General features: G+C 40.7%; 3 protein-coding genes across 5 annotated transcripts in view; 2 read left to right on the forward strand and 1 right to left on the reverse strand.

Annotated features, from left to right (window-relative positions):
• MICALL1 (MICAL like 1) overlaps window positions 1-2531 on the forward strand; it is a 44724-nt gene extending 42193 nt beyond the window's left edge. For both annotated transcript variants that reach the window (XM_042468654.1, XM_042468655.1), the window contains exon 16: window positions 732-2531. In XM_042468654.1, coding sequence (XP_042324588.1) covers window positions 732-853 — 122 coding nt within the window. In that variant the 3' untranslated portion in view covers window positions 854-2531. The remainder of the gene's footprint in view (window positions 1-731) is intronic.
• Window positions 2528-12706, reverse strand: C5H22orf23 (chromosome 5 C22orf23 homolog). Of its 2 annotated transcripts, none has more exons than XM_042468656.1 (7): window positions 12668-12706; window positions 10717-10830; window positions 9095-9157; window positions 7200-7385; window positions 5832-5963; window positions 4141-4241; window positions 2528-3932 (listed from the first exon to the last, which is right to left on the reverse strand). In XM_042468656.1, the coding sequence occupies exons 2-7, from the start codon at window positions 10820-10822 to the stop codon at window positions 3810-3812; spliced, it is 711 nt and encodes a 236-aa protein (XP_042324590.1). In that variant the 5' UTR covers window positions 10823-10830; window positions 12668-12706; the 3' UTR covers window positions 2528-3809. The 2 variants fall into 2 exon arrangements, with proteins under 2 accessions (XP_042324590.1, XP_042324591.1); XM_042468657.1 differs by lacking the exon at window positions 12668-12706 and adding an exon at window positions 11977-12246.
• Window positions 12707-12752: 46 nt separating this feature from the next.
• On the forward strand, window positions 12753-19251 carry POLR2F (RNA polymerase II, I and III subunit F). The gene is made up of 5 exons (XM_042466492.1): window positions 12753-12820; window positions 13828-13897; window positions 14339-14469; window positions 17174-17245; window positions 19067-19251. Exons 1-5 carry the CDS (start codon window positions 12801-12803, stop codon window positions 19155-19157), a joined length of 384 nt encoding a protein of 127 aa, XP_042322426.1. The 5' UTR covers window positions 12753-12800; the 3' UTR covers window positions 19158-19251.
• The last annotated feature ends 7948 nt before the right edge of the window (window positions 19252-27199 follow it).

A 27199-nucleotide genomic window follows, 5' to 3' on the forward strand; every position in this document is an offset into this window, starting at 1 on the left:
TGAGATTTTATATGTGCACTTTCAAGTATTTTATTGTCAACCCTAAAGACTAGAATTTGGTTCCTTAACAAAAAATCTCAGGCAGTTTAATTTAGCATCAAGAAAACATTCTGGGTCTTTTCTATACTCCTGGAGAATTATGGTATGCACATCATCCTGGTATTGAATACACAGAGATCATTCCAATTTGAGGCTGTATCTTCATGTGCAAAACTTGAAGATGTTCACATGCATGTATACACAACCAGATAATGACACTGTATTAATTGTGAGGGCATGCAAACAATAGTTGTGCATTTGTTCAGTGGCTATTGCCTTTTCCATCTTCTCCACAAGTAAAAATCATTTCTTATTTGCGCATAGTTTAATTTCTGTAAACAGTGTTTGACTGATCTAGTTAAAATTATCCACCTGCATAATTTAGATTTCAGATCCTGGAATGAAGACTTTCTTTAGCACAGAGTCTCTGGTATTACATTTTGTTTACACACACACACACACACACACACACACACACACACACAAAACGTAGGAGCTCAGGTTGAATCCCTAGTGTCCCAAGAAAGGACTCTTATTATAAAAAATATGGACAAATGCTTGCTGGTCATTCTTGGTGCTGTTGTCGAAGCAGTTAACATTTCCAAGCTCTGCCCTTTTCTCTCTCCTGCCTGCCCGCCCCACAATGCATTCCAAAGAAAGAATGTTTTATACATCTCCCTTTCTCTCTCCAGAATTTCACAAGGAACCTGATGCTGATGGCAAGAAAAAAGGGAAATTCAAGCCTATGAAAGTGCTGAAGCTGCTTGGGAACAAAAATGAGTCAAAGAGCAAATCACCCAAGGAAAAAAGCTAAAGCAGGTGGCAACCAGAAGCAGGGGAGGGCTGCTGTGCTCTGTGATTGCCTCTGTCCTATTTGGCTGGGCACTTGGCAAAGAGGACTTTTTGCCTCCTGCTTGCTCTCGTTCTTAGAAGGCATGGCTTGCCATACATCAAAGCTGGCTTTTCCCTGGAGAAAAGGTAGTTACCTTCCAGCAACAGATACTCCTCTGCTTAAAGAAGCAAGGGGGCAGGAGGCAAGGCATGTCCAGTCAGCACTGAAAATTATGGAGGGATAGATGTGAAGGAAAGAGTCACTTGTCCCTTTCTCCCTCAGGGTGGGGTGAAGGAAAGGAAGAAATGAGATTGGGTTTGACTTAACCAGTTATGCACATGTTATTATTCATGTTTCTGTGCAGTCCAGGATTTGGTTAGCTGTGGCAAATTTGCACTAATTGACTCCCTTCTCTAACTGTGATAATCACATGTGCCTCACATTCTGAAAATCTTTCACAGCAGTCTGGGGAATGGGACTCTGTTTTCCTGCTCCAAATGCATTTTTACCTGCTTGTAAAAAAAAAAAAACACAAAAAAAACCTGGGGCTTTCCAAGCAGGATTATTTATTTTATTGCCGGCTTAAACTGTTAAAACTAGAGAGATTGCAGAAAACAATTCAGTATCGTAAGGGCCCATAGAAACAGCCAACAAACCAGAACCTGTATCCTACTTTTAGAAGCCTTCTGTACTACCAAAAACAACGTGCCGTGAATGTGAGGCCTCTTGGGAAACTGTTAAGCAAAGCAAGAGAATTGTTTTGGTTTGTATGGGACACTCACTGCGCCTTGTAAACCCTCTTGGTTGCTGCTGCTAATATCATCCATGGTGCTCCTTGGGATGCAGGAAGCTGGGAAAGGATCAAACGTTCCCTGCCCACTATTAGGCATGAGGATGTCAAGCTGTACTCAATGCCAACAAGGCTTTCATTTTTGCCTTGCTCACCAGTGCCACCCTTTGCCCATTTGGGAGGGATCCCAGCTGCTCCTCTCCCAGCTTAGTCTGTATCTACTTTTCTAAAAATGCAAAGACAGCTATTTCTGTGATATTCTTAGCTGACTTTGAAACCTATCTACCCCACTTCCAGCTTTCTTTTGATTTGTTGTATGTATGTTGTGTGTGTGCTGAGAAGAGAGACACATCTTTCTTTCTTCCTTTCTGCCTTCTCCTCTGTGCTGAGGAGTTATTTATTGAAATGTTTGTTTTGTCTGAGTTAAACACTGATAGTATTGTAAGTGCTGGTTAGTCAGCTGTTAGTCTTGAGTTCTTGTTAGCAGAGTAGACTACCAGCCCAGAGCAAATTGCTGTGCTGCCTTATCCAAATATGAATTTCTTGGCCAAGCCCTGGCTACGATACACACTCCACACAATTGCAGAAAGAGGATCTAGGTTGATAATGTTACCAGCTCTGGTCAGGGCCATATTCTGAGTCCCTACAAATGAATGACAACTACCAACAAACCCCCACTCTCCATAGCAAAGTCATCCCTGGGTTTGATCCCAAAGCACAACTTTCCCTTCTACCTTAAAAAAAAAAGGTTCCAAAATACCATCTAATTTGCTCTCATCAGAAAACCCTGGTGGTCAGAATGACACTGTATTAACCACAATTTTCACTGACATACAGGAAAAAGAAATTAAACAGAACAATTGTACTGAATGTCTGTTGTAGTGTTTATTTCTGTGTTTTGAACCACTTTGTTATAGAAAAAAGAGAACAAAATCATTTCTACATAAATATATTTCCAGGGAGTTAAAAACAGAGGGTCATGAAGTCTCAAGTATATATCCAACACTAGTCTTCTTTTTATTCTAAGTGAGACTGCTGACGGTTGCAGTAGACTTAAGCGCACACCTGCCTGCCCTGTCACATCTAACTTAGAATATGGACAAATGAAGGGAGCTGAATGTCCTTTTCTATCTCTTTGTGCTTAGTCACTTTTCTCTAAGCTCAATTTCTGATACCAGCAATGGAGCAAAAGATGCTTCCAGCTACAGAGTGCAGTGAATTAAGGCACGGATGATATCAGCTCCCCTCACCCACCCACACCCATGGCTGTAACAAACTGAAGCTTTCTGCATGATTGAGGCAGACATATGAGCAGACAAACATGACTCCTCCATTACATCTAGATTGACCCTGGCTACTTACTCTATACCCACATTAAGAAAAAGGCTTGTGTTTAGATAAAGTGCACCGATATGTCACTTTTTTACTTTGGTTCAGAACATACCATATTTGTTCCTGTGTGATTATACACAAGATTATGATTGAAATAGCAAAATTTAACTTCCAGTGAATCTTGCAGAGGTCCATTCAAAAATATGTGACCTGAACACTTGCTGAAAGTTCTTCACACAGTTCTCATCCTAATGAACAGAAGCACTAAATGCTAGAAAATGACATGAGGTACACTGGGTTCTATTATTACTTCCTTGTCTGCTTAGAGAAAGAAAGCACTTTGTGCCTTTATTGTTCCCAAACAGCAGTTCACTGGCTGCTTGTAAGCCACACCCTTGAGAAGGCTCTGCTACTGCAAAATACTATGAACAGAGAGTTCCTAATCTTCTGAGTTCATGCAGAAAACAGGATTTTTGATCAGCTGAGCTGCAAGGGAAATGATGTTCACTAGCTTCCAAGATTATTGTTTACTTGCTGCTGGCAAAGGCAGGTAAAAAGCAATCTCAGTTGAGATAAACAGACGGAAGAATGCATTGAGCAGACAGGAAGACTTTGGGTGGGGAGAGCATGTATGTGCAGCTGTCTTACAGCTCACCAATAAATGGGGCTCTCAAGTCCAAAAACATTGTGCATTGCTTCACTACAGTGTTACAATTACACCATTAAGAGCCATTCTTGACCCTGTCTTCTGTGAAGCTCATAAGGGTAGCAGAAAGTAGTTAGGGTGAAACAGTCTTATGCTAAATGGGTAAAGGATTACTGGCCTTCTTCATTTGTGTTTTCAGGTTCAGGTTTGTTGCCTGTATTGAAGGATTTAGCCATTGCCTCTTTCAGTTCTGCACTTCTCTGCTTATCAATTATCTCCATCTCACGTAGTTTCTGAAAAAGAGAAGGTGGGGCAGAAGAAAATTTATTTCATTCCTTTACAAAGTAATCTGCAGTTCTAGAGACCAGAAGGCTTACTTACACATATGCACTTACTTGAAAAATTTCCCTCACAGTCTTAAAAGTATGTTATACCCAACAGACAGAATGAAACAGTAATCCTATAAATGTCAGAATCTTCAGGCCAGAAGAGGCCAGATACCTGTGATATTTCAGTAAGGATGATACCATGGTATGACTTGCCCTGTCCCAGAGCCTCCATCTCTGCCAGAAACTTCTGTCGATCTTGGATTTCATTTACCACTAGACAAGTGAAGAAAGAAAGGAATCTGGAATGAAGAACCTGTGGGTTTGGACACATCAGTACTTCCTGAACATTAATTTTTTCAGTTCTTAAGACATATTTTGTTAGTTGCTTGTATGCCTTTTAAATTTAACAATGATTATCCCTTTCTTTGGGAAGAAGCTTGATAACTTTAAGGTTTGTTTGCTTGTCTGGAAAGGAAGTATTTTACAGATAATTTATTTATGGGTTATCATTTTTCACATGAAGAGCTTGTGGCCCCAATGTTAGATGGCATTCATTACAGAATTATACATACATGGATGACTGATTTCGCAATGGATGTAGTTTACAGTAAATAGAAGCTCCAGGTTTAGTGGAGATACACTGCTGAATACTAGCTGCTAGAAATGGAAGGCAGCAGTTCAAGAGAGCTGTTGCCTTCCAGGAAGATAGAGGTAAATCATTGACCACCAGGAATCTATAATTTTATGAGATGTGTATGAATGGCTCTTACTTTCTCCTACCTTTTGCTGCCACATGTGAGACATTGTGGCACCTTTTCTTCACAAATAGCATACACCTCAGAATTCCTTAAAGCAGGGGTAGGCAACCTTTTTGAGCCAGGGGCCGGGTTGCTGTCCCTCAGACAACTGGGGGGCCGAAGCCAAAAAAATAAATAATTAAATAATTTTTAAAAACAATTTACATATATAAATAAACCAGGACAAATGTAGGACAAAATTTTCAAATGGAAGACACTTTGTTAAAAAAAATGGAGGACATGCAAAAAAAAATTGCTGATTTTTTAAAAAATGTTAATATAAATGCATGTTTCTGAGGCTTCTATAGACAATTGCCCCCCAAAGGCCCCAGCGGCAATCAGCGGCAGGACCGGGCTGGGGCCGGTCCCAAGGCCTCGCCGGGCCGCATCTGGTCCGCGGGCCACAGGTTGCCTACCCCTGCCTTAAAGATTTAATGGGGTTCTGCACTGTGTACACCATTTGCAGAGGGGACATTGCACACATTTATGTATGTATGTATGTGTATGTATGTATGTATGCTTTCTATTGTAGCAGGAAATCTATTAAATAGGTTAACCCAGGCTGGCTGCTTAGCCTGCTGGTATAGTTGGCTCAGTTTTGCTGATGGTCAGTTCTACATTGTGTGTGCTCTGATAAGAATATGGCTCATGTAGTTCTGTTGCTATCTTTGATTTGCTCATTTCTTGCATCAGTTTGCTGTGGTGCCATCATGATGAATTGCCCTGCAATATTTATTTTGCGGGGATTGCTTTGCATTGCATTGTTCCTGTGTAGCAGGGCAGGAGTTGTACCCCTGTTTCATTGTTCAGCCCAGACGTATAAGAAATCTTTGGATGGGCAATGCAAATAAACTGTTACACCCAGCTACAGATTTGGCAGCAGTGTTTGGCATCTTTAGATAAGTAACAGGGCACAATAAGGAGGATACCTACAATATGGGTATTGATTTCATCTGAGCAACATCTCTACTCCAACCTGGAACAGTTGCTCACACTCTCCATCTTCCAAGACTACAAACTGCACATCAGAGTACTGCTTTTAACCAGGCAGATCCAGTGTACGTACATTCATCAAACCGGTCCAGTTCTGGTACATCTTCTTCCACTTTGACTGGTTGCTTCTGGGTTTTTTTCCTTATCTTATCCTTTCCCTTTGCGAAGATATTTTGGAGCCTTTCCTTTTCCTTCTCTAGGTCTCCTAACAAAGAAAGGAGATGATGTTTCATTCCCCCCCTACCCCTTGCAGACAAGCTTCTGTCCCTAAAAATAAGGAGACCTCGTATACAAAAGATACAAGCAAAATCATTCTTGCCAGTTTGTATGTTACAAAGTCTGTGCACACAGAAAGTAATAAATATTTGGGTAGAAGTTCTGAATCAGCTATGTTGATTATATGAGGCAACTTGAACACAGGAAGGTTTAGAAAACATTTCGAACACAATCCTAGCATGTTCCTCCCAAGTTAACTGAGTGAGGATTGTAGCTTTAGATTTTTAAAGAAGAGAGATGAAAACTGACTTAACACAAGGACCTTTTAAGCTATGGTGTTAAATTTCTACTCACCTTTTAAGAATAGGAACTTCATAAATGGGTGACCTTGACAATAAGTTTAGGATAAATGTAGCACAGTGTTCAACAGCTGGAAGCCAGGACTAGGAAATTCTAGTTCATATATTGTCTTGGCTATTGATGTCTTCAGTCATGCTATTAATTTAATTTTTTTTTACTCTTAATAAATTTTAACTTGCACTTTATCCTAAGGTACCAAGTGGGATAAAACTTAAACAAAAACAGAAGAGCCAAAATTTACTACTAATATAAAGGGATTAAAATGCCCCCCCCCCCAAAAAAAAAGCATTACGACACAAACCAACCAATACCAGACTTTAATATGGCTGAGCAAATAAGCTGCATGTTTGACTTGAAATGTTAGCTCAGCTGGTACTAAGATTGCTTCCATGGGAAGGGCATTTCAGAGAGGGGGTTCCACTGCTGAGAAGCCCCTCTGTCTTTTCTCTCAGCCTCATGCACATAAATGCACACTCATACACTGCTAATCTGAGCTGTTTTGTTGTTGTGTGGCTTCAAGTCATTTCTGATTTATGGTGACCCTGAGGCAAATGTATCATGGGGTTTTCTTGGCAAAATTTGTTCAGAGGAGGTTTGCCTTTGCCTTCCTCTGAAGCTGAGTGTGTGTGATTTGCCCAATGTCAACCAGTGGGTTTCCATGGCTGAGCAGGAATTTGAACCCTGGTCTCCAGAGTTGTAGTCCAATGCTGAAACCATTACACCATGTTGTCTCTCTATCTTTAATGATGACTAAAACTTATACTTTCAAAATTATAAATGCTATATGTAGAAATGCTATATGTTACTGTTGCTAACTAACTTACTTCAAATATGGAATATTATTTGCAAAAGTGTGTTGGCTTACGAGTGGCTTGAGGCCTGAACTTCTCCCGGGTATATGCATCTCCTGCCTGGCAGATCTCAGCAGGACGTCGATGTGATCTACCATAGGGGCTGATGGAAAGAAAATCCTTGGAAGGTGAGACAGACTTTGGAATCTGTGGTTCTTTGCTAGATGTTGGGTTGCAGCGGAGAGGCAGGGAATCACCTTCTAAGGAATGAAAGACAGAGTGGACATTAATTAGCTTTGTGACATACTGCTAGGGGCACTATCTTAACACGACTCCTTTGGCATAAAAAACAATTACTAATCTGAATCAAATGCTTAAACAGCTATTTAGAATGTTTTGCTTTGTAGAAACACAAACACACAAACACACACACACACACACACACGTATCCTTTCCTAAGAGCTATGCAGCATAACTCTGAAAAAGGAACTCATTGTTTTGCTATTGTGCAACCCCAACCCCAAGGTACTTGTTATGTTAACATTAATGTTAACATTTCCCTACCCTTCCCTCTTCCACCCATGCTAAAAAGTGAACTCCACAGTGGCTGCATCCCCAAAACTCACCTCTAGTTTTCCTATAAACCAAAATCAAAGCCATGTCATACTTTATTTGTTATTATTATTAACCTTTATTTATGAAGCGCTGTAAATTTACACAGCGCTGTACATGCAATCTTTTTAGTTAGACGGTTCCCTGCCCTCGGGCTTACAATCTAAAAAGACATGACACAGAAGGAGAAGGGAGTGGTGGAGGGAAAGGGTAAGAGGTCCAGCAGTTCCTCTCTACCTCCAAGGCCTGGACCAAGGCAGATGGACTGGAGGGAGGGCTTGGCTTCAAAATGGAAGGTTAATCATACATGTGTGGCTTAGTAACTCCTTAGTAACTCTAGTGTTATATCTTTACAGAATGCCTCCATGAGTGTTACAGTTGGCCCTTCTTATACACAGATTTTTTATACACGGATTCAAGCATCCACGGCTTGAAAATATTCAAAAAAAGTATAAATTTCAAGTAGCAAACCTTGATTTTTCCATTTTATATAAGGGACATCATTTTGCTCTGCCACTGTGTTTAATGGGACTTGAGCAGACACAGATTTTGTTATTCATGGGGGTTCCTAGAACCAAACCCCAGTGGAGAACAAGGTCCACTGTATTAGCCTTTCAGAGAAAAGACTTGTGTCCTACATTGCTTGGGTTTTGAAGAGGGACTAGGGAAGACTAGGACAGGACCCCATGTTCTCATTGCGAGGAATAAGGGAACGTCTAAGAACACATTTAATTAATGAGGTGGGGTGTGTTTGATTATCGTTACTAATCATAAGGAACAATGTACAAGTAATGTGTTATTACTAAGTCCTGCTTGTTTTTGTAGTGCTTACACATCACTGGTGAGCTAACAACAGCAAAACCAGTTATGAATTCAATAAAATGCCGACACAGCAGCAATATAACAAAAACAAACAATTTATTAATTTGGGAGTTGTAATGCAAATAAGCTATGGAAATTAGCCTGGCTATGAATGCAAGATAGAGCATGGTATGTGACACAAAGTCTTTTAAATCTCTGCTTTAATTAAAAACTTGCCCAAACTAATTTTACAGTATATGTTGAAGATCCCATTCAGCAGCAGTCAGAACCACAAGACAGCCTTCATTAATGTTCTATAGAGAGAGCTGGATAAAACTAGAGTAAAGTAACCATCACTCGTGACTTATTTCCACTTATGTTTTGTTTGACCTCTTGAGCCTATATAAGATTCCTTTACGAGGGGATGAGTTATTTCTTTGCTCAGAAATGAATCATGTGACTGAGAGTGAGCCAAATTCAGAAACCTGGAAACTAGTAATAACCAGCAACTTTGCAGCTAATTGTAAAGAAAGGGTTGAATTTCAGCATAACTCACGTTTCATGCAGTTTACAAGATGACGCTGCTGGAAGTTGGTAAGTCTGGATTCTTGCATCATCACTGAAATACAAAAAAAAAAATCTGAAAAAATCCATATCAACAAACCTTCACAGCAATGGATTTAACATGAATAGAAGTTAGGTAGAAGAGGTAAATCCGGTCTCTGGGAATGGCTCACAGGTAGTTAGACGATGCTACCCAAGGTCTTTAAATACAGCATTTATATGATTAGTGTTCTTCACATGTGTGGGACTCCAGCCCCTGACTATGGAGGTATATACATGGCACCGCAATGGGGAAGCCTGGTATATAGCAATGTTTGTCGAAAGGCCAATCAGTGGGCCAGTGCTGGTGAATCATTGGCTGCTGGTCAAGTTTCCAAAATAGAAAGAAACAGTTGTAACCAATGGTCACAAACATGGTACTGATCCTTGGCACACTAAGGAAAAATATGCCACTTTCCCACTATTCTTCAAATGTATGATCAGCTGTCAGGACCCACTGGTATCATGAGCAAAAAGTATTCTACACTGACACTGATTAAATTCAAACAACACTTTCTGATTAATACTCAAGGTCTTTTTTTTTTTTGTCCTTCCAAAGTAAATATGTACATATTAAATATTGTTCTGGAGTACAGAAAATCCAAACCAAAGAGATATTTTTGATACAATTTGCACTGGATTGTCCATTTCAAAAGGCATTAACAGACAGGCTATTACAAAGAAACAACTGATATTTTTAAAATGATGTTGAATTTAGATACTGCTTGCATGTCGCCATGCAATATGGATAACCACACCTGAAAGAAGGGCTGATGCTCAGTAAGAGAATGCATACTTTGCATCTTTTCTATGTCCAGATAGATCTAGGAAAGACTCATTATCTGAAAGGCTAGACTGCTGCTATGAACCACTATAGATAATTCTGAGCTGGATGGATAAATGGTGTGACCTGAGACAGCTTCCTATATTCCTGTGGTTGGACAAACAATGCTGTACCTGCAATTGCTGCTGCCTGTAGCTGGGAAGGGAGAGAAGGAGCAACCAATATAAAAGGAACTGCAAAAAGAAAAGGTTGTGCATCTGCCACTGTTTAAATACTTGAAGGGATGTCATATTGAGGAGGGAGCAAGCTTGTTTTCTGCTGCTCCAGAGAACAGGACACAGAACAATGGATGCAAGCTCCAGGAGAAGATGCAAGCTCCAGGAGAAGAGATTCCACCTCAGCATTAGGATGAACTTCCTGAGGGCTGTTTGACAGTGGAATACACACTCCTTCCTCGGAGTGTAGTGGAGTCTCCTTCCTTGGAGGTCTTTAAGCAGAGGCTGGATGGCCATCTGTCGGGGATGCTTTGATTGAGAGTTCCTGCATGGCAGAATGGGGTTGGACTGGATGGCCCTTGTGGTCTCTTCCAACTCTATGTGTATGATTCTATGATCTTCTATCCCAACATCCATTGGCGGCTGGACAGATTTTTTAAAATACGCATGTGATCTGGAACACCATTTATTCAAATTGAGGTTTATACAGGACATCATGGTTGGATGCTCTAGTACTGCAAAGCAGAATGCGTAGCTACATAACCTTGTTCTGATTTCATGTAGCCTTCTAGTTACCTTTTAGCAGTTCTTGTGTTTCCTGGCTGTATTTGGTCACAGTGGGCACATGCCAGAATCCAGTGCCTTTGGCCACAGCTGGTGTGGTCCTCTCTTGGGAAGCCATTGTGGCACCTTGAAAAGAACAGTGGAGAAACGCACCTTTTGTAACCATCAGGACCACAATGCCAGGGAGTATTCTCTCTCATTCTACTAAACCATTCTATCACTTCTTGTTTACGTCCCTCAAAAGTTGGTCATTGTGAGGAATTTTCCTTTTTTCTTTGCATTATGAGATATTTCTTTTAAAAAATAAATACGGCGTGCAAACCATCCAAACTTTGGAAGATGCCAGGGATAGTTTTGCTCACATTTAGTACTTAATTGCCATACACGCAATCCACTTTGTGTTTGTTATGCATAAGCCACACTTGTGTGTTTCTAGGCCAAATTTCTGGGTTTTCAGCTACTTGCAAACCGCATCTCTCTAAACTGGCCTCCATACAAATAGTTTTCCTCCTTCCTTGGTGTGGGAGATGTGAACCTCAGTTCCTAGGAGCAGTTATCCTCAAAGCACAAAACAATCTTAGAGTTCCAAAAATGCCAGTCATTAGCTGCCTTTTTAGCTGCAAGACCCACTACTTTCAGCTGACTTTTGGCATGAGTGGATAGGTATGCTAAGGTCCAAAACACACTGCAGGAATAACCCAGTTTGAGACCACTTTAAATGCCCTGGCTCAATGCTAGAGAATTCTGGGAACTGTCGTTTTGTGAGACATTGAGCCTTCTCTGTAAGAGAGAGCTCTGGTGCCACAATAAACTACAATTCCCAGGATTCCCTAGCACTGAGCCAGGGCAGTTAAGGCGGTCTCAAACTGGATTATTTCTGCAGTGTGTTTTGGACTCAAGTGTATTAGACAAATTATAAGAAGCAGTAAATACACTTTTGTGCCACACTTTTAAAACTACTTTTTAAACACAGCTAAAGGTTAATTTGCTTATAAGCTTCTGGTATCAGTACTGAGAGATATATATATATACACACACACACACACACACATATATTGTTGTTGTGTGGTTTCAAGTCATTTCAGAGTTATGATGGTGAGCCTAAGGCGAATCTATCATGGGGTTTCCTTGGCAAAATTTCGTTAGCGTGACTTTGTCCCTTCTTCCTCTGAGGCTGAGAGAGTGTGACTTACATAAGTGGGTTTCAAGACCAAGCGGGGATTTGAACCCTGGTCTCCAGCGCCCCAGTCCAACCCTCAAAGCACTACATACCTATATTTCAAATCAAGTCCTACAGAAGTTAGGCATTAGCCCCCAGAAAGCACGCCCAAGATGGCGGCCTTTTGCAGTCAAGACAGGCAAGTGATGATGGGGCCAAGGCACAGCAGGTTTGCCTTCTCTTATACTCTGCAGCTTGGCTCACTTCTGCTTGGGGGAACTAGCAACACTGTGCCACCTCTGGAGGCCATTTTCACAAGGGGGACCTCCTCCTTGCACTTTTTAACACAGTGGAGTGGATCTACAGAAAGTGGTGTCATGCGAACCGCTTATTAGGCTGGGAAGGGGACTGTGAGGAAGGAATGGACTAGAGTCCAGAACACACTGCAGGAATAACCCAGTTTGAGACCGCCTTAACTGCCCTGGCTCGGTGCTGGGGAATCCTGGGGACTGTAGTTTGTTGTGGCACCAGAGCTCTCTCTCTCTCTCTCTCTGACAGAGAAGGCTCAGTGATGTCTCACAAAACTACAGTTCCCAGGATTCCCCAGCACTGAGCCAGGGTCTCAAGCTGGGTTATTTATTCCTGCAGTGTGTTCTGGACCTGAGACTCTGGAGAGCAGGGTTCGAATCCTGGCTCAGCCACAAAACCCAATGGGCGGCCTTGGTCAAGTCACACTCTCTCAGCCTCAGAGGAAGGCCATGGCAAAAACCCTCCGAGGAACCCTATGGGACAACCCTCTCTTACCCGAGGCGGCGTCCCCCGTCGCCACGGCAACCAGCTCCTCCGACTTCCTGTGACGTCAGCGGTGACACCGGAAGTACTCCTGAGGAGGAGCGCAGCGTCTGACCGTTGGTGAGCAGCCAGGAAGAGGAGCGGGATGTCGGACAACGAGGACAAGTAAGGAATGTCTGCCCATAGGGATACATTGGGAGTGTCTGCCCATAGAGAGTAATGGAGAATGCAGTACTGGCCCATAGGGAACCCATACTTTCCCATTGGGGAAGACTGAACACTCGCCCAGGGTTTCCCTATGGGCAAGCATCCTGCAGTCCTGTCCTTTGTTTTCCTACGTCCCCATTTTGGACTTCCTCCCACACAGAAGATAAAACGTTCATGCTTTCTTAGTCCTGCTCAAAGTGGAGAACCTTTGGGAGTTCCTCTTGGACAGACGATCGACTCGTAGGACATGTCCTGGAAACGGAGGGGTACCTACATAAATTCATCCCCAGGGCAAAGGAGGACAAGGCACCATTCAAGAAAAACGTAGGCCCCGTGTCCTAATAACAGCTAAAACCATAGGAACAGAAAAACCCATGCTTCTTAGTCATGCTGAAAATGGAGGACGTTTTGGAGTTCCTCCTGGAGCTGCCCAAGTCACCCAGTGGGATTCATGGCCGAGATGGGGGTTGAAATTGGTCTCCAGAGTCCTAGTCTAACACTCACACCACTGTGGTCCAAAACACACCAGAGAAATAATCCAATTTGAGATCGCTTTAACTTCCCTGGGTCAGTGTCAGGGAATCCTGGGAGTTGTGGTTTATTGCAGCACCAGGGCTCTCCGACAGAGAGGGCTAAATGCCCCTCTATCTGCTTGTTTTGTGGCACAAAAGGCCATTTTTTTGGTGGCATTGGATCCCTGCCCCCTTTGCATTGCCCTCCTGAGATTTAGTTTATGCTTAATAGCCCCTGATAGATATGTCCTCCATACATTTACGTAATGTATCATTTAAACATCTTGCTGTTGAAGAAGATTGAATTAATATATTTGTTAGTGTTCCAATTCTTAAAGAGTTGTTTGGGTATTTAGGGGATACTGTTTGTGAAAATGAGCAAAAGGGTGTTTGAACTTGGGAATGCAGCAAGGTTTGACCTGTTGAATATTTTAATATTTTTTCTTCCAACAGTTTTGATGGAGATGACTTTGATGACGTGGAAGAAGACGAAGGACTGGATGATCTGGAAAATGCCGAGGAGGTAAATGACCTCCATTTGTGGAACCTGAACATCTGTAAAATCACAGCACTTGCTTGCAGCACTCTGAAGTTTTATAAAGAATAAGTGTGTGAACATGTATGCATTTTGCCAGGGAATGAAAAAGCAGAGAATAGGAAATGCATCCATATCTTTAGCATGAGCCTGGATGGCTAACTCCTCCAAAACTCTTGTGGTGAGCATTTTGGTCAGTGGCTTGGAAACAAGCCCTGGCCTGTTAAGGAAAGCACTTGTTTGAAAATGATAAACCTTGTTTAATCAGTAATCTATTTATCTAGTGCTTTCCCCCTTTCATTGCTTTATTTAATGTCCTTATTTAATTTAAATTATTTGTAGGCTTGAATTTAAGTTTCAAGTTGTCCCGGTGACTTATTTATATGTATAATTCTGTGGATGTGATTAACAGTTCTTTATATTCTACAGGAAGGTCAGGAAAATGTGGAAATCCTACCATCTGGAGAGCGACAGCAGGCAAACCAGAAGAGGATCACTACTCCGTACATGACCAAATATGAGAGAGCCAGAGTTCTTGGTACCCGTGCCCTCCAGATAGCGTAAGTATTTTTATGGCCTGTGTGTTAAGCTGGAATGGAGAGTATGAGCCAACAAATTCTGCAAAAGTGTTCTCCCCTGTGTTTATAGATGCTTCCATTTAGGGGCCGCACCTGATGCTGAACTCGCCTTTTCACCCTTCTCCTAGAAAATTTGCCATTCCATCCAAAGGCAGAATCTTCAAACAGAACAGTGGAGCTTTTGCTATGTCCTGGAAAGTTCTAGGCTTTGTCTCAGTACATCAGAGATGTCTGGTTACAGCTTAAGTGGGAAAGTCCATTAGCTTCAGATCTTGCATCACATAGATGCATACCTGAAGAAGTGAGATATGCTTAAATGGCAATGGACAGTAGGTTTCATCAGCTGTAAGTTTTGCAGCCTCACTACTCTAAAAGCTTTTCATACAATCTTGCAAAACTTCATATTAATTCTGTTACTGCTCATTCTGGCTTGCCAGAAAATTCCAGTTTCTTTGATTGTTCATAGGACATACAGTAGAAGGCTGTTAGGGACGCATGCTTTAAATTAGCAAGAAGAGAAATGTTTCCTTCTTAGAGACAAAACCATGCCATGTCTCTCAATTATCTCTGTCTGCATCACTTACTTACATTTATGTCGTTACAAAATATAGGCTTTAGCAATTACTGGTAGCAAGGGATACATAGCACACATAACCTCTTTTCAGAGATATGTTTAGACTACTTAGTCAGCAAATATTCAAAGCAAATAAGCATTACACTTATTCCTCCAGGTTAGGGGCATAGGATCCCCATGAATGTGGAAAGACCACAGATAACAAAAACACTTTGTTTTTACCTGAGAGAACACCTCTTTAGGAATCTCTTGGTCCTCCAGTGCAACTCTGTGGTCAACATCTGCCAGACACTGACCATAACATTGCACCGGAGGAGCTACAAATGCCTAGTGGAGTGTTCTCTCTAGGAATCTCAAGGTCCTTTGGTGCGTCTTTTGGTTAAAGTTGACAATAGAGATGTGCTGGAGGACCTAGATATTCCTGGAGAGAACATATTAATAAAATCCATGAATAATCAAATCCGCAAAAGTCAAAGCCGCAAATGTGGAGGGACAAGTGTAGTTGTTAATACAGAGTTATTTGATGATAGTATGCAGACAGTTCCATAAGAAAACCAAGTATTTGGCCAGTTTTGTTCTTGTGTGAACACAGGTTTTTTTTAAAAGTTCATTTTACTATCCATAAATGTTAGCATAAGTGATAGATATGATCCAGACTTCACAGTTTTGATCAATTCCACCAAAGAGACAGTTAATCTAATATTTGTAAAGCTCCAATGTTCTTTATATTAGCATACTATCCCTATATTGGATAGGAGCTTCAATTCAGATGAGGGAATGTGTGGGTGAGATGAGGGATCTCTTTGGATATATGAAGACGTAACTCTTCATATAGGAAAAGTCAATAAGGAAGCCTTAGCATGAGGTACAGAAACCATGGTTCCAATTATGCTGCTTTGTACTTTGGATGGGTGTTTTTTTAATGGGTGTTTCCCCCCCTCTTCACTCAGCATTCTGAAAAGGCTGAGGGTGGGAGGCTGCTTTTCTCTGCTAATGTTTGGGCATTTTGAAACATTGGTCAGTGAATAGCAGTAGCAGCTTCATTTATCTACTGCTTCATACCATTCTAAGCAGTCTTTAAGCGGTTTACAACTGTAAGCTAATTGCTCCCATCAAGTTTGGGGCTCATTTTAGTGACCTCGGAAGGATGCAGGCCTGAGTCGAGCCTGAACTCTGTCTGGTATTGAACTTATAACCTTGTGGTTTGTGAGTGAGTGGCTGCAGTACAGGCATTTAACCACTATGCCACCAGGGCTCATAATGTGGAGATGGAGAGAAGTATCCTTGTCCTAGACGTATCTTCCATTTAGAGCTTCAGGAAAGCACGCAGAATTAATACAGTGACATACCTTGAGGTGGGCATGAGCCTTACATGAGCTTTGACCCTGACAAAATTAAATACAATATACCTAATGCTGAGCCGCATTCGTATCTGAAGTCAGTAGAAATTCCATTACTTTGATAAGCCATCTGACATATACTGTGTTTGTTTTTAATAAATAAATAAATAAAAAGAATATTGTGATTGTGTGAAAGTCACAGCACATGCTTTATTTATTTATTTATTTATTTATTTATTTATATTAAATATTTTTATCTCACTTGACCAAAAAAGTGCCCTGTTTAAAAATGTACTTATACCTTGAATACTGTGAAGGTGCCATGTAGATGTAATTATTCCACACTGTCTTATTTTATGCAGTTCTATATCTTTCCATTAATCCTCCATAGAGGATCTACTGTGCATGGTGTAGGCATCCCTCTGGATACCAATGGGGTTATTTTGCATGGTCTGCTAGTTGCCTCTCATTCTTGCTGCATGGCCAGTCCACAGCTTTTTGTGTTTGTACATAATTTCAGTGATGTCTTTAATAATGTTTCCTGTCTACTGAATCATTAATATAGATATTTAATAAATGTAGTAAAATTATTTCTTTAAAAGCTTTAAATTGCATCAGGTAAAATATCAGCAACTGTACATATCACAAAACTGGGTCAGCTGAAAATGAGAAAGATGAGGAATAAAAAGTCAGGACAAATTAAATGTTTGGCTTTGGGAGAAGCTTTTCATTGACTGCCTAAAACACATGGAATCATTTTCTTCCTACTCAGCATGTGTGCACCAGTGATGGTAGAGCTGGAGGGAGAGACAGACCCCTTGCTGATTGCAATGAAAGAGCTCAAGTAAGTTGGAGATATTCCTGCTATGTGCATGATTTGTCACAGAATATAATTCTCTCTCTCTCTCTCTCTTTCTCTCTTTCTTTCTTGCCCTTTCTGAGCATTTTCTCTCTGTGTGGAATCAGCATGCAAAGATCAAGGATGAGTATGTTCACCCCACCCTGCCTGTCACTACCCCCATTGCCACCCCTTTGTTGAAATGATAATATCTGATTATATAGGCTCCTTCATGATCAAAAACCCTGATTTTCATAGGTTCTAAATTTCCAGAAAATGTCCACTAGAAGACTCCTCACTCCCAATTTTTCAATGACTGTCATGGACAGTTATGGAACAGGGAGAGAGAGAGCTACTGCACTTGCTACCTCTCTTATATGTTGACTCTGTACAAAAGTAGAACTACTGGAAAAGTGTCTCTCAGCTCCAAAAGAGGAAAGATAATTTTAAAAATAGTTCTTAAAGAACTACGTTTTATTTTGTTTTATGTTTTACATGTGCATCTATAAAGCAAAAGGAATATTATTTTATCTTCAAATCATTGTAAGTTTTTATACAAAATTCCATACTGCTGTTCTATTCATACTTACATCTTTTCTGCAGAAATTTAATCAGCAAACTTTTGAATTTTCTCTAGTTTCTGGTTCTGCACTGTAAAACCAACATTATTTGGAACTGAAAGCTTCATAGACCAGAAAGTCACAGTACCAGTTTCTGCATTATGTACAGCTGGCCCTTCGTATCCACGAGGGATCTATTCCTGATACGCATCCCCTGCCTCGCGGATAAGAAAAAATGTGAGACCTCAAGTCCCACTGTTTCCAGTGGCAGCGTGACATGCACACTACCATTGAGAACAATAGGGCTTGCCATCCACAGATACTCACATCTGCAGATGACAAACCTGCAGATGGCGAGAGCCCACTGTACAAATGGTGAAAAGAGTACTAATAAGATGCAATTCTGATTTGTAAGTTCCATTTGATGCATAACAGCAGAAGTGGCAAGAAAAAGAAACACAAATTAAAAGTCAATTCCTCTTCTTTCATTTCATTTATTCCCTCCCTTCTAGTATGGCATTCTTCATAAAATGAACCTGAGATCTAGCTCTCATTTTCCATATAACTGTGTACATCTGTGTGCATAATTTTATGAAAGCACATTTCCATAGTCCGAGTATCTAAAATTGTTTTGATGTTCAAATTGTGTAGAGACAGTCATTCCCTGATGCCTCCAACTGGAAGTCATGATGAGGGACTTGCCAACAGAGATCATTCTCTATGTAGCTTTGAGCCATTGTAATAAATTCTTGAAATTTTTAGATATTTCCTTGTTTTTACTTTTCATGTGCTGCAAGATTATAAACCTGATGTCCTGGACAAAGTCCAAGCTGGATAATTACATTGTTGACCTAAAAAGTCGTATTTAGATTAAACTGGATTTGAGTTACTTTTCTTTCAATTCTAAATAGTTTGCTTCTCTAAGAGCTTTTAATGGCTGTAGTATTCCACTCAAAGTTGGGGTCATTTCTGTGTTTTTTGATGTGTATGAATGTTTTAAACTCTGTGTCACATAAATAGGACCCTTTGTGTCACCCCAGAGGGAAATTTTTCCATTCTTTCCTCTACCTATTCACTGTGCTAGTCCCTTCCTGGGACTAGTTAACAAAGAACATCTCCCTATAGTTTCGAAGGGGAGGGAAACACTGTATCTGAAAATTTTCTGTAAGTGTTCAGTGTTGATATTCCTCATCCAGGTCCCAGTGAGCCAGATACTCCATGACATGACCAACATTTGCACTGTTTTCTATTTCTTTTCTCCTTGCAGAGCACGGAAAATTCCCATAATTATCCGCAGATACCTGCCAGATGGAAGCTATGAAGACTGGGGTGTAGATGAACTAATTATCACAGATTGATCTGCTTCTTTTCTGTGTTCCAACCTCACTTTTACTGCATATTTTTTAAATTTTATTTTTGTGTAAATAAATACTAAAATCCAATTGTAAGTTGGTTCTTGGATGCCATCTCTCTCTGTTTAATTCTGAAGAAAATCCATAATCTTTCCTTTTTCTGTTTTAGTGTTGCAGCTACTGTTACAATACAGCTTTCAACACTCTCTTTTGAACATTCTGGCATTTAATCTGTGGCTGGCTTTACTGAGCAACATGAAGTGCCTGCTGCCTTTGAAATGTTACATCTGTGAACTGGGGCAGGGAGAGAAGAGCAGCTTCCTCTGTGACCATCATGTTATACCTAAGCGATTTTAAAGTGATTCTGCAGCTGCCAGGCTTCCAGATGCCCTCTGAGGCAATTGAGAGACCCCTTCCTCCCCCCTCTGACTTACACCCTTTTCCAGGGGCCTGTAGTAGAGGAGACATTTCTGTTGCCTGCCAGTAGACAGACATGCCATTGTGCCCAGGAGCAAGTTGCCTTGGAAACCCCTCAATTTCCCCTCTGATCAAGGCTGGCTCTGTGGGCTTCTCAGGAGTATCACAGAGCAACTTTCATCAAATCTCCCATTGTTCCCTGCTCCTGCCCTGGCTTCTTATCAGTCAACAGGATCCCCTTACAGTGGCTGTTGTGCAGCAGGAAACGCCGTTGCCTTGATGAGTGGCTACCTGGTGAGGCTCTGCCTGACATGGATGGGTATCATCTACGCTTTATGGCAGGTATCAGTGCACCTCTTTCCCACCACCTCAACATCATCCTAGTCACTGCCTTGCTCAAAGTATGTCTGGTCTTTTCATTCCAAAGTGCCACAGAACTCCTTAAGCAGCAGGAAGGGTGGTTCTGATCATGCCGCGCATCAAGTAGGGAATCTGTTTGGGGGCACCTCAAGTGTATCGGACAAAATCAAGGACAGTGTTTCCTCTTGACTAAACAAATGTACCAACAGTATTTTAAAAGGAACAGCTGTTTCTTCAATAGACATTTTAAAAATTGTTGCAGGGAAAATAGTCTTGTGGCACCTTAAGGCCTATCAAAATTATTCAGGTCTGTTTTCAGTTGGGATGTTGATCCGATATGAACAGCATTAGATCACAGCCTTTAATTGAAAGTTATACATGCTTTTTAAAGTAGTGTATTTATTTATTTATATGGGACATGAGTACAAAAATTAACATAACTTTTAAAATATAGAACATCAATTGAAAATAACATCTTTAAAACATTACAATAAACAAATATGTTAGTGGAAATCAGTAAATGTTTTGTAAATAAGAACACCGTAAATTGCCAAGCAAAAGCTGGAGTTTCCAAAGGGAGAGTTTCAGAATTGGAGCAAAAAAAAATTTTTTTTTTGCTTCTGTTCTTGTTGGCTGTTAGAAGTGTAAATGACAGAGTAAAGAGACTTAATGTACTGTTCACTGTGTACTGAGATACGCAAGGCAAGGCAAGGCAAGCATTTTTAAGGTATTTTGATAACTGCTTAAAGGGTCAATGGCAGCATCTTAAACTGTGTTTGCAAACAAATAGAAAGCCAATGTAGACAGTCCAGCATTAAGTAATATGACCTCTACTAGACAAAACCTCAAGTAAGTAAACAACCTCATTCTGCACTACCTGGAGTTTCCAGTCTTCAAAGGTAATATCACAGTAGACTAAACCAAGTCATCCTTATCCCAGAGGATGAGTTACAAATGGCATGCTGGCTGAAGCTGGTAGGAGATATTTCTGGGTGTAGCTACTATGTGAGAGTTAAATTGCAAAGCAAAGTTAATGAATACTCCCCAGACCCCAACTGACTTCTGGGAAGAGCAACTCATTCAGCCCTTGATTTGCTAGCAATCAGTGCATTGGCACTTTCATCTTACTGGCCTCCTTCATAGCTACATCCATTCTGGTGACTAGACTCAAAGCCTTAATATCAGGAATCTGTACAGGAAACAGGTTACTAGCAAGTTTTTTCACACACACACACACACACATATAATGGAAGCCCATTAGGCATTTCTTAAACGTTTCATAGTTTTACATGCATGTGCCAGATACCTTAAAACCAAGGCCACTATGAAAAGATGCATATAACAATCTCTCACAAGTCTGTCTAATTTGCCTAGCTCTTGAAGAATTTTATTGTTGAAGGTAAGGAAAGTTGTTGAACTCTAGCTCAAATTTCTATCTGGGCTACTAATGCGGTTATGAGCTTTAATCCTACTTGGCTTAGGTGTCCAGAAATTCATTTTCACACAAGAACCCCTTCAGCTGCTGCACCACCACTATCACTTCAACTATCTCCAAAAACACAACAAATAATTTGATCAGTTGCCTCCATCTGAACTTTTTCAGTATTAGGCAAATGATGGCCTCCTTCAGAACTATACCTACATACTCCTATTCCATATAGAATTTATATATATTGTTAATAGTATCAATGGTTCCTAAAGTTTTTCTGTGACCAGTAAGGTCTCAAAGGATCTGGCCTACTGCCTTAGAAACTGCTCTTCTAACATTTAACCACAAGGCAGTAGATATCTCAAGTGACTGAAAAAATAATTGGACTGAGTGTAGGCAATTTTTATCAGCAAGATGTTTAATAATATTGTTCCACTTGAAGGTTTCATTTCATCCAACAGCTGAGGAAGGCAAAACAGTCCCATACTAGCTAAAATTGTTTTGCTATACAGTTTGGGGAAGACGTAAAGGTATGTAAGATGTGGGATGCAAAGGTAATAAGACATTAAGATGGGCTCTAAAATGGTTAGATTCAACAGGTTTTTTTACCAGTCACCAGACTGAGCTGCCTTTTTCCTGTAGTTTCATTGGAACTCCACTGAAATCAAGGAAAAAAGTTACTGAAAACTGATGAGTGAGAACACATCAAAAGCCTAGGCTAGGTTTTGGTTTCAATGATCAAATGAGTTGCAGACCAGAAGATACATGGAAACACCTGACAAAGGAACAGATTTGGAAATTAGTTTGATTCAATAACCTGCTTAACAAAGGGGGCTGTGACCTCACAAAGTCTGGAGACGTCTTGGATCTCAGAGGAAATATTTTTAGGTATTGCTAATGGAATTCAAATTTTATATTCTGGACTTTGAAATGCTTTTCTTACAATGACACATGGCCAGAAGGAGGCGGGACAGTTTGCATACCTATCCCAGCTATGGTCCCTATGCTTCTAATCCATAATGCCAATATAGAAGTATGCAACCAAATTTCATGGGCAGAAGGGTGACAAATACCTCTGAAGACTGCTTTAATCTTTGTGGATAGGGCAACTTTAAAAATATTCAGAGGCCAGTCTTGCCTTTAAATCTGTAATAGCTGAGTCTTCTTTGCCTCTTTGTTAAAAACACACCTCCTTTCTACTCAACTTTCTACTCTACGCAACTTTGCTCCACCCCTAGAACAGAATACTCCAGCAGTCAATATAGCCAGCAGTATTGTGGCCCAGCAGACCAACCAACTCCCTGCTCAACTTGGTGGCAAGGCCTTGTTGTTATGGAAGGGAGAAAGGGAAACCCTCAGCAACTTCATACTTAAGGGCTGAACATTAAAAGGTCATAAAATTTGCCAGACACACATTTTGTGGAATAAAAATGGTCCAGTAAAGCATCTTGTTTTATCAAGCATCTTGTTGAATGTGTTGCTTGTTATATGGGAGGCTGTTGGCCAACTGCAACAAGCCCACATTTATTAAGACTGCCATGAAATCCTGAGCTTTATTTTACAAGGTGGACTCAAGATGGATATTGATATCCCATTGAATAAATAGCCTTCATACTCTGTTGGCTGTTACTTTGATCAACCCAGTAATTTTGTTGTTGTTAACTGCTGTTTAGAGGACTTTGACCCATGGAGACACCACGAATGACAGATCTCCAAGTCACCCTGTTAGCAACAACCCCACCCAGATCTTGCAGATTCAGGGCTCTTGAATCTGCAAGATCTTGACTGAACCCATCCATCTGTAATATGGTCCTCCTCTTTTCCTACTGCCTTCTATTTTACATGTCTTCACATGATGTGGCCAAAGTACAACAGCTTCAATTTAGTCATCTTGGCTTATAGGGAGAGTTCAGCCCTGATTTTTTTCTAGGACCCGTTTATTTGTCTTCTTAGTAATACAGTAATACAGAAGTTTGTTTTTCTTATAGATCAGGACTGCATCAGGGTCTGTCAGGGACGGGTTGCCATAATTGTCCACTTTTACCAGGGACAAAATGTGGAACAAATTCAAGACCAAACTGTAGGACAACTGCAGGACAAAACTCAGCCCAAAATGTAGGACATTGAAGAAAAATGGTGGACCTTAAATGTCCTACATTTTGAGCTGAGTTTTGTCCTGCAGTTGCCCTACAGTTTGGTCTTGAATTTGTCCTACATTTTGTCCCTGGTAAAAGTGGACAATTATGGCAGCCCTCAGGGTGCATATGCCAGCAGTGTGTGGTGAAGCCATTGGTGGGTAAATCATTCAAAAGTCACCAGACGTTTTTTCTTTTTTTCTGCCTCCTCTGTCTTTCTTTCTAACACCCCCTTTACTCTCTTTCCCTTGTCCTCTCTCTTTATTTACACCTAGCAAGTAACTGAAGGAAGGACATATCACTCTTCTTGGATGCATGAATTAATAGTTTTTTAAATTATTTTAAAAATTAAGCTGGAGGCTGCATGTAGTTCTAGTGTTGCAGGTTGCAGTCTTCTGCAGCAGCAATACTTTCTTCCTAGGTGCAAAAGGAATACAGAGATGGGAACTGTATATGCTTTAAGGAGTGGTTTTAGGGGCCATTTTGTGAAATGGCACTTAAAGGGATATGATAGTCAGCTGTCACCAAGAGCAGGCATTAAAACCACAAGGAATGTGTTGTGGGCTCACAGCAACCTTGCCAATAAAAGGTTAATCTGTGGAGTTGCATCTTACAAGCCTCCTTGCCCTCCCCACTCCCCCTGGCGTTTAATCACGTTGGCGTGATGAAATTTCAGTAATGAAATGTGCCTTTGTGTGATCATTTTGGCATCTGCAATGGAGCGCGGGAGTCGTTTTCTTGGTTCACTAAAAAAAAAAGCTTCTTTGTTTTAATAGTCCCCCTCCCCCTCAAGCCTTGCATCTCTATCAGATACAATTAAAGGGATAGCAAGGAACTCTAGGCCAGCTCCCACCAGACTGCAAAGGGAATGTGCATCTTCTTTGTGTCCAGTGTGGAAGCTGGTGGGTGCCAGATCCTGCTTTTGCTGTGAAGACAGAAATATAGTTGTTGGCACTAAACATGACCAGCCAGTGACTAAGGGAGCACATCACTACCATTTCCTTAACCAGCCTTCTTTTGGGGGAAGTGTGGGGAACAATTGAATTCAGCTGAGGGATCTCTTTGGCCACCTTTGCGGTCATTCCTTAGGCAGGATTACTCCTAATCTTCAACTGTGGCAAATCCTGTTTGGCTATTTATTGTTTTCCTAATCCAGATCTCAGTTGTACTTCTTCAGACATACTGCAAGAACAGCATGCAGAATATTACTCTACTCTTGGCTATCCCTCCCAATTTTTACGGAAAGTTTTCTTACGTACATTTTATTTTCTCTGTTCTGGATTATTGGAAAGCACATTTTTGTTTGCATTGACTTAACCTTAAAGATATACTATCTTAATTTGCTCTGTCCTTACTTTAGACTATATATTGAAGGAACAAGTTTCAGAAAGTTTATTGTAGCTAAAACAGAGTCCTGAGGACCCTAAAGCTTAAGTGGACTCTACCAACCTGCCTGATCTTGAGATTTCCATGAAAACTCTTATCTGGGTCCTTTATGCCAACAGAAATCTGTTGGGCAGCTACAAGAGAGAGGCCTCTTTTTATGGTGGCACCCTGTTTCTAGAACAACCTTCACTGATGTTAATATTATTTCAATTCCAGGCTCAACTTACAGTATTTCAAAGTTATTTTATACATTTTAATGTTTTTGAGTTGTTCTATTATAATGCTGTTTTAACATTCCGCCATATTATATTTATGGTAGGTTTCTGTCTTCTCATGTCTTTTGTATATTGCCCTGGTTTCTGTTCAGATGAAGAACAGTTTACAAAACAAAACATTACTGAAAATAGGTCTGAAAGTTATCAAAAAGTGACACAACACCATTTCTTAAAATGATGACTATGAAGCCCTCTGGAAGAGGCAAAAACTGGGTGTTCGGAATGCCAGGGTCCAGAGCATATCCACCCCTACTTCAAATAAAAATTCACCATCAATATGAATGTCACTACATGAAATTCTATACCCACTTACCTGATAATAAAACCCATTGGATTGGATTGTGCTGTTGAGAATATAAGAAGAATCACAATGGGCCAAACCAATGGCCTATCTAGCCCAGAATTTTGTTCACATAGTAGCCCACCACTTGTGCAGCAACTAGCATACAGAGGCATAATGGCCATGATACTGGAGGGAATAAATATACATCTTTTCTAGTAGCCTCATCTTTCCCAAAATTGTCCAATCCATTTTTAGTCACCCAAGTTGGCCCTTATTCTGTGTTGATTTCCACAGGTTAACTATGCACTACTTGAAGTACTTCCTTTTATCTGTCTTGCATCTCCCATTATTTAGCTTCAGTGGCTGAGTTCTATTAATACTGAAAGAATCAAGCACTGTCTGCTGTCCATCCTCCATGAATTAAACAGGATTCTCAGTTTTACCTTATTTGCTAGTTGAAGGAATAGATTTTACTGCTTTTCAGTTTTTGCTTTCAAGTGAAAGAGTCAAGAGCAATTCTTTCCATAACATTGCTCATATTTCAAAATCCCATTGAATTATTCCACTGCTACCTTTGTGCTTTCTTTCACCTTATCCTCAGCTATAATTGCAACTTTGTGAACAGCTAACTGAAACAAGCCATCCAACTCCCAGTCATTATAACCTTTGGTGCTATGGTGAAAAATGGCCCAAATTACTTCATTTGCCTGGGCATTGAAAACATTTGAACTGAAACGACCCTCAGTACATAAGACCAGAGCCATTAAAGTCAGAAGGGATAATGTCAGGCCAAATGCATAACCCATTCACCCACTCCATTTTTTTGCATACGCCCACACAGAGACTGAGCAAATACTGCACTCTGCTATGCAAAATATGGCATTTTCCAAGCTTTAGGTGACCTATGACTATGACTCCCCCTTTCTTACCTTGCAACATTTTGTCTTGCAAGAAGAAATTTCAATGTGAAGAAAGGACATGTCATCTGGTCATCATCTTGAAAGGCTTGCTGTGGAAACATCTACCTTTAGAAAAGCTAGGCAAGTCAATGAAAATGATGTTTCAAATTCCTCCTGGATGCTATTGAGTATAGTAACATAGAGAGCAGAGGTGCCACTGGTTGTTTTCAAGGACAGTGTGGAGGCTGGAAATAAAACGATCATGGTTTGAACTGGAAATGTGGGTAGTATCAAACATGTTTGTTGCTACAAGTGATCTTGCCAGGGTGTGTTGGTAGTGGGGGAGCATGTTTTGTTGTTTAGGATTCAGCCATAGTGCACGAATGAGGCAAGGTCACGTTCAGATTTGTTTATCCAAAAAACAAATGTAAGTTAAAACAAATTCTGAATGGTTCAGAATTTTCTCTCTCAAGATATCATCAGTTTTGAGATTACTCAGCAGTCAATTGACAACAGTCTTATAATATTGTAACAATAATGCTGTACATTATTAGCTTAATAATAAGCTAATAATGGGTGGGATGGGGACTATGTGGGTATCTAGTTGTGGTTGAACTCCAGTTGCCACCATCCAATGCCATAATTATACCGGCTAGGACTGATGGGACCTGCAGTCCCACAACATCTGGTAAACCACACATTCCCTATCCCTGAGTTATAGAATTCATTTCTATGGTGCGTTACAGATCGCCCCTTTGGGGCGGCCTGTAGGCGCACCTTTCCCCGCCAGATCGGGGCCTCAGCGGCCAGAGCGACAGCCGCTGAAGCCCCGATCTGCCGCTTTCTGGGCTGCGGGGAAGCGGC

Source organism: Sceloporus undulatus, chromosome 5, assembly GCF_019175285.1.
Source record: "Sceloporus undulatus isolate JIND9_A2432 ecotype Alabama chromosome 5, SceUnd_v1.1, whole genome shotgun sequence".
Lineage (NCBI taxonomy): Eukaryota > Metazoa > Chordata > Lepidosauria > Squamata > Phrynosomatidae > Sceloporus > Sceloporus undulatus.

Excerpts from the sequence above, each read along its gene's own strand:
- POLR2F (XM_042466492.1), top strand. The coding sequence starts at position 12,801 with ATGTCGGACAACGAGGACAA. Across the intron at positions 12,821-13,827 it reads ATGTCGGACAACGAGGACAA|TTTTGATGGAGATGACTTTG; the intron begins GTAAGGAATGTC and ends TTCTTCCAACAG. Across the intron at positions 13,898-14,338 it reads ATCTGGAAAATGCCGAGGAG|GAAGGTCAGGAAAATGTGGA; the intron begins GTAAATGACCTC and ends TATATTCTACAG.
- C5H22orf23 (XM_042468656.1), bottom strand. The coding sequence starts at position 10,822 with ATGGCTTCCCAAGAGAGGACCACACCAGCTGTGGCCAAAGGCACTGGA. Across the intron at positions 9,158-10,716 it reads AACACAAGAACTGCTAAAAG|TGATGATGCAAGAATCCAGA; the intron begins GTAACTAGAAGG and ends TTTGTATTTCAG. Across the intron at positions 3,933-4,140 it reads TCCTTACTGAAATATCACAG|AAACTACGTGAGATGGAGAT; the intron begins GTATCTGGCCTC and ends TCTCTTTTTCAG.